This window comes from Stegodyphus dumicola, chromosome 10, assembly GCF_044657685.1.
Source record: "Stegodyphus dumicola isolate Sdum_Otavi_A_Nest chromosome 10, ASM4465768v1".
In the NCBI taxonomy this organism is placed as follows: domain Eukaryota; kingdom Metazoa; phylum Arthropoda; class Arachnida; order Araneae; family Eresidae; genus Stegodyphus; species Stegodyphus dumicola.
Genome location: NC_140777.1, coordinates 119,521,332 through 119,535,355, shown reverse-complemented (window position 1 = coordinate 119,535,355; position 14,024 = coordinate 119,521,332). Strand labels below are relative to the sequence as shown.

Below are 14,024 nucleotides of genomic sequence, written 5' to 3'. Positions count from 1 at the left end.
TTAATTACAAAATATAACCAACAAAAATGTGTTGCAGATACCGAACCTCAGATTTCAGGTAAAAAATAAATATAAATTTGCGATATTATTACTATTGTTTATCCATGTTTTAAATATTTAGAAAGGGAAATTTAAAATTTACTTAAAATATTGATTTTATTAAGAAAAAAATTTCATTTTGTTGAAAAAAAATTCTAGCTCGTCAGCTATTTTCAGATCGTGCATTCGACCCGCACACAGTTTGAGCTTGAAACAACCAACAGATATAGTAGTTGGGCATTAGTCAGAGTTCGTTAGAAAGATAATTAAAAAAAAGTAGGTAGTTAGAAAGTTAATTAGAAAAAAAAAATAGAACTGACACAGTTATTTAGAAAAAGAAAGGGAAATTCTTTACAGTCATACCAGACAAAGGATGACAGCTTGGATAAAGAACATCAGACATTGCTAAAGTTAAGACAAAAGAATAGCATCACCTGGCAACCCTAAAAACAAATATCATATCGAAAATAGATACTTTTTAAAAACAGCAACATCTTCATTTCAAAAATGACAATCGATTTTGATACGATCGAAATATCAGACGCCTGTCATTTCTTGACAGTAAAGCGCGAGAGATGTTCTGATAGGAATCTCCATAGTCTGTCATCTCACAGTTACAAAATTATCTATTAAACTATCAAGAACAGATCTTTTTTTTTTTTTAAAAAAAAAAAAAAAAAAAAAAAAAAGCTGTTGAAACGATTTAACGTTATTACTGTTACCGATTTGGCCTGTTGTGTTTTTAGTTAAAAAAAAAAAAAAAAAAAAATTATGTGATTTATTCAAAGCTTCCTTCGACCTAAAAATCGTCTCCACCATGCCAAAATAACGAAACTTCAAACTCGCTCTTTCGAGAAAAATAATTTTGGTATTTTTAAGAATAATGGTTTGGCATGCGTTCCTTTTGTAAAATATTGAATAATGGTTTTTATATGATAATTTTCATTATATTTATATCATACAGTACACATTATTTCCTTCAAACCATATTTTACACGCATCTCGTGAATTATTTTTTTTATGTTTGATTCTATGCTAAGTAAAACATTCAAAAATAACAAACGAAATGCCCGTAAGCAGAAACAGCAAAAATTAAAAATTCTGAGCAGGGCTGGGTTCAACGATTGTTACACACACACACACACACACATATATATATATATATATATATATATATATATATATATATGTTTTTATCAGAGATGGGTGTTAGAAATTCCACAAATCTTGAAACAGGTTAGAGATACCTTTTACCTCAAAACCTTTAAAAGATATTTTTTTTTCCTATTCAATAGAAGCATTCATAAAATTTAAAATCTATAAATATATAAATAAAACTAAAATAATTTTTAAAAAATAGTTTTTGCAATTTTAGTGGTATTTCATCACTAATATTACCCGTAACAAGTAACCTTAAAAGCCCGTCGCACATCTCCATTAAAACTATTCCTATACAACACTTTTTACTGTTGCTAAAAATCTATCTAAAATACGATGTTGCCACCCGGGTTTCCTTTAAGAAAATTATATTGATAGATAATTCGTATTTGTCTGATAAACATAAATAATATTTAAATTTAAAAAAAACATGATATAACAAAAAATATGATAAAATATATATTTTTAGAATAATTATGTACTCTGATACTTCATGAACGTTTACATAAACAAGTTTAATTTTTTTAATAAAACTGCATATTTGGTGTTTACTTATATGTAATTTCTTAAAATATTCTATTCTTCTCTGTACTTTCTTTGATTTTAAAAAAAAAAAAATCTGAAATATTACTCAACTTTCCTCTTCTCCAAATAATGCTCAGAAAATGAACTTTAGGTTTCAAGAAATATGCCCCTCATTTTCTAAATTTCATTTTCATCTCCTTAACAAATAGAGCTGTTGCTGGAGGTGTTAAGGCAACAACATAACGGGCGTAGTATTCATAAATTTGCAGGACAAGTTTCGATGGCTTTAAATAAAGACCCTTTTTCTTCAGCTAAAAAAAAAAAAAATGAAGTAATTTGTTACTTTTCTAGTTATTATTCTCATATAAAGGTTTCAAGAACCTAATAGTATTCAGATTCGAGAAAATTTAAGACTCGTTCCATCTCAGTACATCTAAAAAGCGTCTAAAAATACACCTAAATAGCAGAAATATCTCTCATTCGTAACTTGATCAGCTTTTGACATATCGTACCATTCCACAGGTCAAAAATGGGTACTATCTGAAGCACCCAAATTATTAACTCACTAAATGGAAATGAATCATATTTACCAAAAAAATGGCCTTCCAGGCGACTCAATGGCCGAACGGAAATAACCAATATATCCCCTCGATGCGGGACGTTACCACGACATACAGAGCCCTCTTATATACTCCCCTGTTCCTGACCAGCTCACATAATAGAATAATAATAACCCAAAGAAGCAGAAAAGCATAAAGAAAAGTTGGGAAGACATGAAAGAAAAAAGAACGAAACGGGACAATAAAAGCATAAAAATAGATTAAGGAATCGAGCACTCGATGAACCACCACACTAAGAATTACAGCAAGACAACACCCTCTGGACGCAAAGTGTGAATTATTATCTCATTTGAGCGAGAGGAAAGTTTTCTCTTTTTCGACTTCTTTAGTGGTGGTCTACAAGCTCAAGATAACAGACAGAAAGCTGTTACTTTTTTTTTTTTTTTTTTTCGATTCAAAGGATTATGGAAATAAGAAAGTGTTTCTTTTTTTATCCTCCGTTACACAAAGGAGAAAGTAAAAGTTATTGACTACGATCGTTTGCTTCTCCAAACCAATTATACGCAGCGCATTCGTTGCCGCGTGAAAAGACGTAAATGTGACCAAAAACTAAGCCGAATATTATATTCGTGATCACGAACAAAGTCGGCTGAGTATAATGTGTGATAGAAAATAAAAGCTTCAATGACTAAAGAAAAGGGATAAAGTATACTAAGTCATATTCACTGCAGAATTATTCGATTAATTATGGCGATTTGGTTGAGTATAATACCCGTAATAATGAGAAATCACATTACATCAATTACATGAAACAAATCTTGAAAACGCAAACACTTCCAAAAAAAAATTTTTTTTGATGGGAATAAAGATTGTGGTTACGACAAATATTTATTTATTTTTAATTAAAATCTTTCAGATTATACAACATTTGTCAGTAACAAAAAGCTCTGACTCCTCCAAAATCATCACTTCCGTTACTGAAAACGTAAAATTTAAAATTCTTGGTCGATATATTATGTGGATAATTTTAGCCCAGAAGAACTATTAATATCGTTTTGGCATTTTGCTTTGAAAACTTTATATGTCGTTTCACTTCGTTAAATTGTTGCCGCCAAATATTATTGCTCTATTTTATATTTAAAGAAATTAAATAATGAAGAATCTCCATAAATGTATGTATGTTTCTCGCATTGTGATAAAACAACGGTACCTAGAGCCATCAAATTTTGAATAATGTAATCTTCGACCGAATATGGGCATCCGGAAGCCCTAATTTGGAATTTGAAACTTGTTTTATTATCGATTTCATATTTTGTAACACTTCAACGAATTTTTGATTAACAAATTCAATGATTCCAAAACGAGCAATGGCGAAATTGTACGAAAAAAAAAAAATCTCCAGCGCGCGAGACTGTTTATCGGAAATTCTAAATATATGCTCATTTAAAAATTATTTTGCGATATTGCTGTTGAATTGAATTTTATGGTTTAAGTACAAAGAACATTTAATAAATAAAGGTAACACACAAAAGGTTATAAAAACGTCCCTTTGGACGTAATGTAAAATCTGAAAGCTTTCAGATTTTTTGTTGTTGTATTTTTTAATCTAACATATATCATCTGAGAAAGAATTTAATCGAATATATTTTAAATGATGACATTAAAATAACTTTTGAATGACATTTTTAATCGAATTCCTTAAAATGTTTATGCATCTATTTTTTTTTCCTTTTTGTTAATAAAATAAACCATTTTCTAACTAAAATGGCATTATAATTTGTTGAACATTCGAATTATATTTTCCTAATAAATAAATAAAAAATAAAGAAACATTAATGAATGAAATTATCGTTTAGCGATCAGCTGTTCCAGAATTATACATCTGTTGTGTACGAGTTCACTAATATGTTGCCTAGAACTTTATTTTTTATTATAGTTATTATCTCAATATCTTTAGTTATTATCTCAATTATGTATCGCAAATCTAAGTAAATAAGAACTATTTATCAAAATTCTAATATCTAAATTTCTTTCTCTTAAAACAAAAGAGAAACGAAAAGGCAAACTAGGAATAGAGTCGAGGCACATATAATCATAATGAAGTTAGCTCAGTTATGATGAATCGATAAATCGATTAACCTGAACACAATGAAGCTGCAGAATAGTACGAAGTCGACTAATATTATGACAAATGAATTGAAAATATTCTTTTCTAGAATTTTCGCTTTTTGTAAAATAATTCATTTCATTTAAAAATGAGAATATAATTCAGTGTTACAGGAAGGCAAAATATTATTAAAGCTGGAAAACACGCTTAATTTTTTATCTCTAATCTGAAACACTCCTTTGTAAAAACAAAATGATGCAAAAATCGATCTTTCGAAAATATCATAAGCTCATTACATGTTTTTAAGCTAAAAAGCTTTAAAAAAAACTTATATTTTAGAGCACTAAAAATGTATTTCTTGACTACTATAGTTTCTAAAACTGCTTTGCCATTTCGAAGAATATAAATTTCATGCTTAGCGCAACAGAATTATTCCAAAGCATCTGCTTAGCTGTTTATTCTCTGACAACCTCTCTCTGTTCATATTTTGCAAACAATAAAAAGCTCAGTTTTTCAATCTCAATTTTGGTGAATTTAGAATACAGCAAAACTGCAAAGCAAAGAATTTTTGGACCTTTAGAAATGAATTCATATTATAAATAAAAATATTGTGGAGAGCAACCAGAATCACCAGCTACTTCAACGCACTTGAAACCTTTTATCGGTAAAGTGCCTCTTATCATTCAAGCTTTGCAAAGCAGAAATATTTACGCTGCCGCCTTGTAAAAATGATTAAATTGTCATTGGGAAAGAGAACTACTGGTCGCCGACCACACTTATTGACATTTATCAGCTGGAAGCAAAATGGCGGCTTCCGTTATTATGTTATCTACTTCCTTCAATTGAAACTGTATCTTACCTTGATACTTTTTCTTTTCCTCTTCTCTTTCGTATCTGTCTGCATCCTTAATTAGTCATTTCAATGCACTTCGGTTCAACTGCCTTCTGTTTCATGAGGGATCTATATATGCCACATTCTATCTGTTGTTAAAGGTGTATTATTGCGTGTGGCAACGATCGCAAGGGGTCAATTGATTTGCACCAAGCGAATAAATACTAATATGGATTTGATAAAAAGGGAAGTAAAATATGCAAAAAGTTAAAATATTTTCATTCTGTTTCATTAAACTGACCCTTTTTAACGCTGTTTCTGCTTTTCTGTGCCATTATCGATAGACAGCGAGGTTACTGAAAGCAGTCTGAAATTTTATGAATCAAGAATCGAATTTTGAGTACTTAGTGATTGCCGTATTCTTGTATCGAGTATTGGCGGTTTGGATGATATAGTAAGCCGGGTTGATTGCCAGCCGTAAGTCAAGTGTGGGTTCGATTCCAGCGTAAGGCAGAGCTGTATGGAACGCCCGATTTACCAGGTCAAAATCTGAAAGCAGGACCTCGTGGGTTTTTATCCTTTAAATTTAGCAGACATTACTGATGCGAATTAAATAAAAAATTTCGTAAAATAATCTAATAATTTCTTTTAAAATTGCTTAAATAAAAAGTATAGAGAAAAGTCTTAAGAATTTTAATTAAGTTTATTGCAAACCTTAATTAATTGAATTACAAAGAAAAAGGCCAAAGTAATGCAATTAAATTGTTCAGCAGTATAATATAATCAAGTATAGACCATTTTCGTATACATTCTTTATATTATATTCCAAGTTCCAAAGGTTTTTTACTAAAAAAAATCGTGATATTTTTTTGCTTTAATGTTTAAATATGGACTTGTGAAATTTGCCAGCAATGAAAGATACTGTGATAAAATTTCTGCGGGAATACAAAATTTTGCCATAAAATTTCTAACGGTAAACAACGAGGAGATGCTTTTCGTAGATGGCCGCCGTTGTCGAGTCCGCAATTTTCTGACCTTTTTTTTAAGCGAAAACAGATCGCTGTGTACTTGGAGAGAAGAACAGAGCAAAAAAATTACAGAAAGATTTGCAGACGAATGTATTTTATTATTTTAATGTAAACCATAATCCTTATTTAATAATTAAAATTTGTATTTTAAAATGTTAAAGTATATTTTCTTGTCTTATGTTAATAATATGTTGCCGATTCATGATGAATATCAATAGTCTGGGAATCCTTTTTAAAAAAATCTGATGTGGACACCACTTGACTTCCTTGTACAGCCTATTTAATTATACACATTTTTTGCTGCATTTCATTTAAACTTATTTCCTCGAATTTAATTGGAGATATATATTTCTCGTTCAATTAATTCATTTCTCAATTCGCGGAAAGGCAAAAATACATAAAAACTCAAAAGACCGTCATTAAAAATTGAAAGATATGGAAAAATATAAAACACTAAATACAGTTAAAACAGTTTAAAAAAAAAAACAGTTTTTACAATTAAAATTAGAGTTTCTAAGCAAAGACAAGTAATATGTCTAGCGGGCAAGAAGGCAGTTTTTTTCGGTGCACAAAACTGAACGTTTACTTTTGACTCCACTCGGCAAAACGACACAGAAGGTGCAGAAACCGACTTAGTTCACTATTCTGCCAAGTTTCGAATGCAAACAAATATGACTGCTTCCTTAGGCTTAGCTGCACTTACACAACTTACAAATTGTTGATAATTCTACTATTGCATGCAGATTAACTAAAGGCAAAAAAAAACCTTAACCTGAAGATAAGAACATTCAATCATTTTTAATTTTCATCATTTTTAAAGCACAAAATGCACAATTTACCAATATATAAGAATAAAAAGACTGAACTCACCGAGCCGAGTAACGCAGCGGGTATATATATATATATATTTATATACTTTTGGTGTGGCCGATTATAGCCAAAATGGGAGGTACACAACTACATGTTATAGCAATCCTATATACAAAATTTCAACCCTCTGAAATTATTCTTTTTTGTGTTTGCGAGATACGTACGTACAGACGTCATGAAAAAAGTCTCTTCTGAACGCATTTTAAATCCAATTTACAATCCGTCTTGGGAAAAAAAGTACTTTTTTCTGTCCTTGTCACTCAAAATCATCGTTAAATTGCATTCGATAGAGGTCAAAATGGATATTTTCGTTGAAATTATGATCGCCAAAATTTTTCGCGATTATTATACTTCCTTTACTTCGTACAAGGAAGTAAAAAGTCGCGAAAACCACAACTTTCGCCCACAGATCATTTTTATCATGTAGACATAATAACAGAGATTAATTGTACGAATTAGTCTAAGTTTACAAATATATGCTTTTCCAAAAGATATCAGTCAGTAAGGGTGTAAGAGAGTGCATGCATTAGATTTTGAAGAGAGAACGACACAAAAATTAAAATAGGAAATTTTAAATATTTTTCCTGCTTTTTGCTGTATACATTTATTACAATTGAAAAAATAAATCATTTAAAATTTTACAGATTTTAAATATTAGAGAAGGATTTAGGGGCATCCCTGATCGTAGAAATCTAAGACAAATGTTCGGTTTTCCATTACATAAATTAAGCCCTGTGAGTATCTTTCACCTCGTCCTTGCGGTTGCAATATTTCTACAGCTTCTGTGATGCATCTTGGGGAAATTTTTCAGCAATGAGACGAATCAAAAGAGTTGCATTTCCGACAAAATGTTCTATCATTACCGACGAATGTTTTTCAGCAAGTGCCCGGATGATCGATGTGGGGGGGGGGGTGTCCCTCGGCTTAAAAATCCTTTCAGAATTGCTGACTTCTGTATTCTCAGGTCCATATTCTGTAGAACCAATAATACTGTTACAGCTAATATTCATAGTCACTGACCAGTGACGAAATGTACACATGAATGGCTCACTACGAATTGCAGAAACATAACTATTAGCAATAAATCATCAATTTTTTTTCCCACAAATACGCAGGTTTTAAAAATTATAAAGTCCAGCAACGATTACTAATACGTTCAGTCGGAAAAAATGAATTTCATTACCAAAGCAAGACATCTATTAAAATATTTTTCTTTTAATAATTTATTATTAGTTAAAGATGGCTTTTCTTTTCTGAACTATGCGTAGAGAATGGCCTGTTGTGAGTACAAAAAGTTGTTAACATTCAGCGAAGCATAAAAATCAAGGAGTTTAAATAAGGAAAATATAATCAGCTCTTTAAAAATAATGCCACCGTTGATGAAGGTTGGCCAGTGATTACGTAATTCAAAACACAGCAGGAAGCGACGGAAGTGTGTTGGCTTCGTTCGTATTTAAACGCTTTGATAAGTAATCGCTTATTAAATTTGCAATGAAGTATTATCGGAATTTCTGTTTGTTTTACTAGAGTAAAAACTAATCCACATCTAATCACATCTATAAAAGAATATTCAGAATAAAATTTCAACACAATATAGGTAGAATAAAAATTTTTTAATGCGACATTTCTACGTATTTTAAGTATTAGTTTAATTTTCTGTTTGTTAAAAGTAACTTTTCAGTATTCAATTTTAAGATACCAGTAAAACAAATAGAAATGGTCTTAATGGTCCGGTACACTGGACTCTTAGAAAATGAGACTGTAAATTGTTTTTCCGACCCCCCCCAACTCAGTGTTTCACAATATTCATTTTTGGATCTTTTCAAATACCAGGTAAAAAAATTGAAATCTTTCATCTTATATCATTCACTTAGTTACTCCAATATTGTATGGTAAATATTTACCTCAAGAAATGAATACAATTATTTTTCTAAGAAATTCCTTTTTAAATATGAGACAGTTCATCTCTATTTCTTTATCTGGCGAAACAAGTGCTCATATTTACTAAGGAAATACTGTAAGACATTGGAACTGTTACATTTCTGCAATTTAAGAGATAATTCCAAGTGGATTATAAAATACATTGTGTACGGAACGTAACGGTCAAAATTTTGGGAAGATTCCGTTAAAGACACTTTTAACATCAAAATCTGCATGTATATAAATTTTAGAGTTAAAATTATTCAACGTAAATTCGATTTCGCAAAGTTTTTCACGTTTTTACAGATTTAGAATATTTCAATAAACAAAGACTTTTAAACAAATTTCCTAACGCCAGAATTTCAAATCAAAATAAACATGTAGTTAAATGTTCAAATTCGTAAATATTTCTTGAATTTATGACTTCAACCTTCTAATGGATACGTCAACAACAATATATTAATAGTATTCGAAACAGGAAATGTGAATAGCATGAGAGACTTCAAGAAATTTTGTTATACGAAATAAATGATTATTTATTTTATCAATTAAATATTTTCCTTAATTTAGTTTATTCATAATTTAAAAATTAAATGTTCATAATCTCCATTTTTATACTAAATATATTATTTTATAAGACATATTCGTTTATAAACATTTATCATATAAACCCTTTCCTATACATAGTTCTTCCAAAATTATTTTCCTTAGGGGAGAGAAAAAAGCGATTTTTTTCAGCGTTCTAAACTACATCATTCTTGAAGTTTTGATTATATAATTAAATCAAAAGACCTTCGAAAGCTATAAGCTTTCCTTTTTACATATAAAAAGAATCTATGGTTTTCAACCGCTATGTATTGCATGTAGATCATTTAAGTTAAACCTATGTATTTACTAAACTATCTCGCACATCAGCATTTGCTAAGCCTAACGAACGCCTCTCATGAGGTACGGAAACGTCAAATATGAAGAAGCCGTCAAAAACGTACTCTGATCCGCCTGTAGTCGAGTAGGTTTCTCGTACAATGAGTATCATATAGATTTGCGTCCAACGTTTTTCTTAAAAAATAAAATTTCAATAATGGAAGAGTTTTAATAATTCTTACCGATTGTATTAAGCCATCCTTCGACTCTCGTCGGATATTCATATAACATCCCAGATCTGCGAGAATACATAATGCTGATTTAACTGTTTTGGTGCACCTCACACAGAAAAATATGTTTTCGTGGTATATCCAAGAATGTTCTATGGTGTACCGATCATCATTCCCGAGCAAAAGGAATCATTGGCTCTTTTCCAACGAGTCGAACATCAAAATATTAAAGGAGACACTGAATTTTCAAATCTCTCGCACCTTTCAGCTCAGCTGGAGTCGCAATAATCGTCTGCGGTGGCCGCTCGCTTGTCGTGTGTCGGCCCCTTGTAGGTGGCGCTCGCGTATTTATTTATTTTACGCTTTGCGCACGTGAGTGGCGAATAGCCGCTAAGATGTGGTCTCTAGGAAAAAAGATTAAGAGAAGAAAAACCCGAAAAGAAGTTTTAAAGTCGGCAAGAGATGGCTTCTTTTTCTAACATTTTAAAGCAAAAAATTAATAAATAAATAAGTAAATAAATATTCATTTTTAATATAAAAAGAAGTAATTTTTCAAAAATGTATTCTTATTATGAAGAGGAGCGATTTTTTAGCCTAAACAGTCGTCAGTCCAGAAGGGCTTTAGTTTCGAAACATTTTGCGTCGAATCACTAAAAGCGTTGAATCACTTTTCGAATTCTTACCACCAAATATTATTGCCCTATATTATATTAAAAAAAATAAATAAATAATGAACACTTTGTATGAATATATGTATGTTTCTTGGAATGTGAAAAAAAAGGGGGGATATCTGGAGCTATCAAATTTTGAATAACGTAGTCGTCCACGGAATATGGGCACCTGAAAGTCCGAATTTTGAATTTCGAATTAGTTTTATTATCTATTTTATATTTTGTAAAATTTTAACGGATTTTTAACTAACAAACTCGACGATTTCAAAGCGAGTAGTGGCAATACTGTACGGAATAAAACATTCTTATATGCAGGGCGCCCGATTGCCTATCGTAAATTTTAAAGACATGCTGTTTTTAAATATTTTTAGCCCAAAGGGGCATTAGTCCAAATGCTGTCGAAACTTGTGCGTAAATGAAAAAAAAAAAAAAAAAAAAATTCCCCTTTGCGTGTAGTATAAAATCTGAAAGCTTTTTGATTTTTTTTTAATAGAGATAGATGGTTTTCTAATTTTTCCAAATGCTTGAATTCTTTTATATAAGAATAATAATAAGTCGTGGAGATATTTTTTCTTTAAATAAAAAATGTATTGTTGATGCAAAATTTTAAATCTGCGGTAATGAAATTTGATAATATAGATTTTGCAAACACACTTTGTAAGGTATTTTTTAAGTAACACATTATTTTTAAGTGTATTCTTTTCCGTAATTTCTGCTTCTTCCAACGGCCTCACCTTAATGCGAATAAGAGTGATGGGTTTAAAATAGTTAGCGAATGTATAAATTAGGTTTGAATTCTAAAAAATATTTAATCTTTCGAAAATTAAGAACTACTAATTATTATTACAACCTCTTATACTTTAAAAGAATAAAATTTTCAAGAAAAATCAAGTCTGTCTCTTTAATTTTACTTTTTCATTGCGTATACACATATAAAGCCGTTCAATTACCTATTAACTAATTAATTTTTCTATTCCTAAAAGAATTCACGTAAATATTTGAGCACTTTGTATAAACAGATTATATTTAATAAAAATATGAAAATAAGGAGATATTCAGTATTTCAATGGTTGTCACCGTTAAGAACTGCTTCTAGCAGAACGTTTTGAAGATCTATCGTGTTTCCTTATTTTTTCCTCCAATTCTCTCTATTTATGATCGATATGATTTAAATCCTGAGAATTTGGGGGCGATCTGACAATTACCAAACGATACTAATCTCAAGGGAGCATTTAGAACTGCAGATTTAGAATAGTTATTCTAATAGAACTTGAACCTATTCTGCATTCCAGTATTTCCTGCAGATGCTTTTAGGTTTTCGTTAAGAATATTTATACTAATCCATGTTATTTTCAATAAACACTAAGTTTCTTATTCCCAAAGGCAGCGAAACATCTCCAAAACGTTATGCTTGCTCTTGTAGGCAACAGGTTTTTCAAATTCAGCTCTTCGTTCGGCTTTTGCCACATAGCAATTTGTCGGACCTAATTGAAATTTTGACTCGACTGCAAAGGTAACATTGTTCCAATATGATAAATCTTTACTTACAATAGATTTTGCAAACACTAGGCATATTTTCCTTGTTTTCTTGTTGAGAAGTAATTTCTTTCTTGCTGTTCGCCCATTGTATTCATGTGCCTTATAATGACTCTTCTAACAATTCAGGGTTAATTTTATTACAAAACCTTCTTTTAAATTCGCTGCGAGTTTTAAAGCACTAAATTTTGCGTCTTGTTTAATTTTTCGTTGAATAAATTTATGATTTCTTGATGTTAGCTTGGAATGTGGTCCAGACTTTAAGCATTTAAAACAGTTCCACGCTACTTTTATCATTTTAAAATGTCGACGATAATTGACGGCTTCAAGCAAGGATTTTTTGAGTATTTCGAATGCCATCTTTAAAATGACGAATAATTAATCTGAAAGAACGTGTTAATTTGTAGCGATTCGCAATTTGATAAATTATTTTGTTACCCGTAATATTTTGAAGACATTTGTTTTGCAATAATCCTGACATAAAATAGATATAAAATAAAATATTAGCAAAAAATTCGGAGTCTATGTTTCAATATTTAGTAGAAGATCTATGAAAGTAGATTTCAAAAATATAAGTGTCCGCAAACAAATACGAGCCATTGTATAAACATTCGCAGTAAACTCGGATATTTGCATTCAAAGAAGCAACATCCAATGTCTGATTTGACACTTTTTTTATATGACTAATAAGCGACATTTCGCTTTCAACTCATACAGAACATAATTTCCAGTATATAAAAAGCAAATTTACCCATTAATTTCTTTATGCAGTTACCAAAAGAAGATTAACAGGATAAAAATTGTTTAAGAATATTTTTGATTAAAAAATAATAGTAATACAGTTTGCGATTAAACCATTATTTAAAAAATCTGATGTTTACACTACATGACTTCCTTGTACAGAATTAAATTAGACTCATTTTTTTCCTGCATTTAATTTAAACTTACGGAATTCAATTAAATATACTTCGTCGATAGCGCATAAACCACAATAGAATAAATGCGCTTTTTAAAATTTACTATACTTATTTACCATAGTGATACTATAGCGCTACGTTCACTTAACAGAGTTTAATCTCATTCATTTTGTAACACAGAATGAAAAAAAATATACAGTGTCTCACAAAAGTGATGGGACACTTTCGCTTTACAAAAGGAAACTGTAATAAAATAAATTAAAAAAACTTGTAAAAATTTTTTGTAGTTGTGTTTCATACTTAAATTTAGTAACAATTATTACATAACATACATTTTCTCAAAATATTAAAATATTAATTTAATAAAAATACAATTGTTTAGAACGGAGCAAAAAATGGCTCACATAAGTGATGGGACACCATTAGATACTACAAAGTGCTACAATAAAAATATTTTTTGGGGTTTGTATTTTTACTCAAAAGCAATTGGCAATAATTTATAAAATTGTCTGCAGTATTTCTCTCCAGTTTGTTTTGGAATTTTCGTGTTTTTAGCTCTGTGCAGCTATGAATTCTAAACGAAAAGAAACTTTGCCTGAAATTCGAAAATTTGCATATTGAACGTGGAAAATCTATTAGAGAAATTGCTGAAACAGTTAACTTGAGTCATTCAACAGTTTTCAGTATCATTAAACGATATAAAAAGAATCATATGATTCAGGATAAAAGAAGACCTGGCCGACCATCAAAGCTATCCAATGGAATAA

At 30.2% G+C, this 14,024-nt stretch overlaps 1 protein-coding gene across 3 annotated transcripts in view; it reads right to left on the bottom strand.

Annotated features, from left to right (window-relative positions):
• The window catches only part of raskol (Ras GTPase-activating protein raskol), a 730,597-nt gene extending 720,179 nt beyond the window's left edge, over positions 1–10,418 (bottom strand). The window contains exon 1 of one of the 3 annotated variants that reach the window (XM_085825453.1): positions 10,146–10,418. In XM_085825453.1, coding sequence (XP_085681579.1) covers positions 10,146–10,215 — 70 coding nt within the window. In that variant the 5' untranslated portion in view covers positions 10,216–10,418. The remainder of the gene's footprint in view (positions 1–10,145) is intronic. The other 2 variants (XM_085825452.1, XM_085825454.1) reach the window with 2 other exon arrangements.
• Between the last annotated feature and the right edge of the window lie 3,606 nt (positions 10,419–14,024).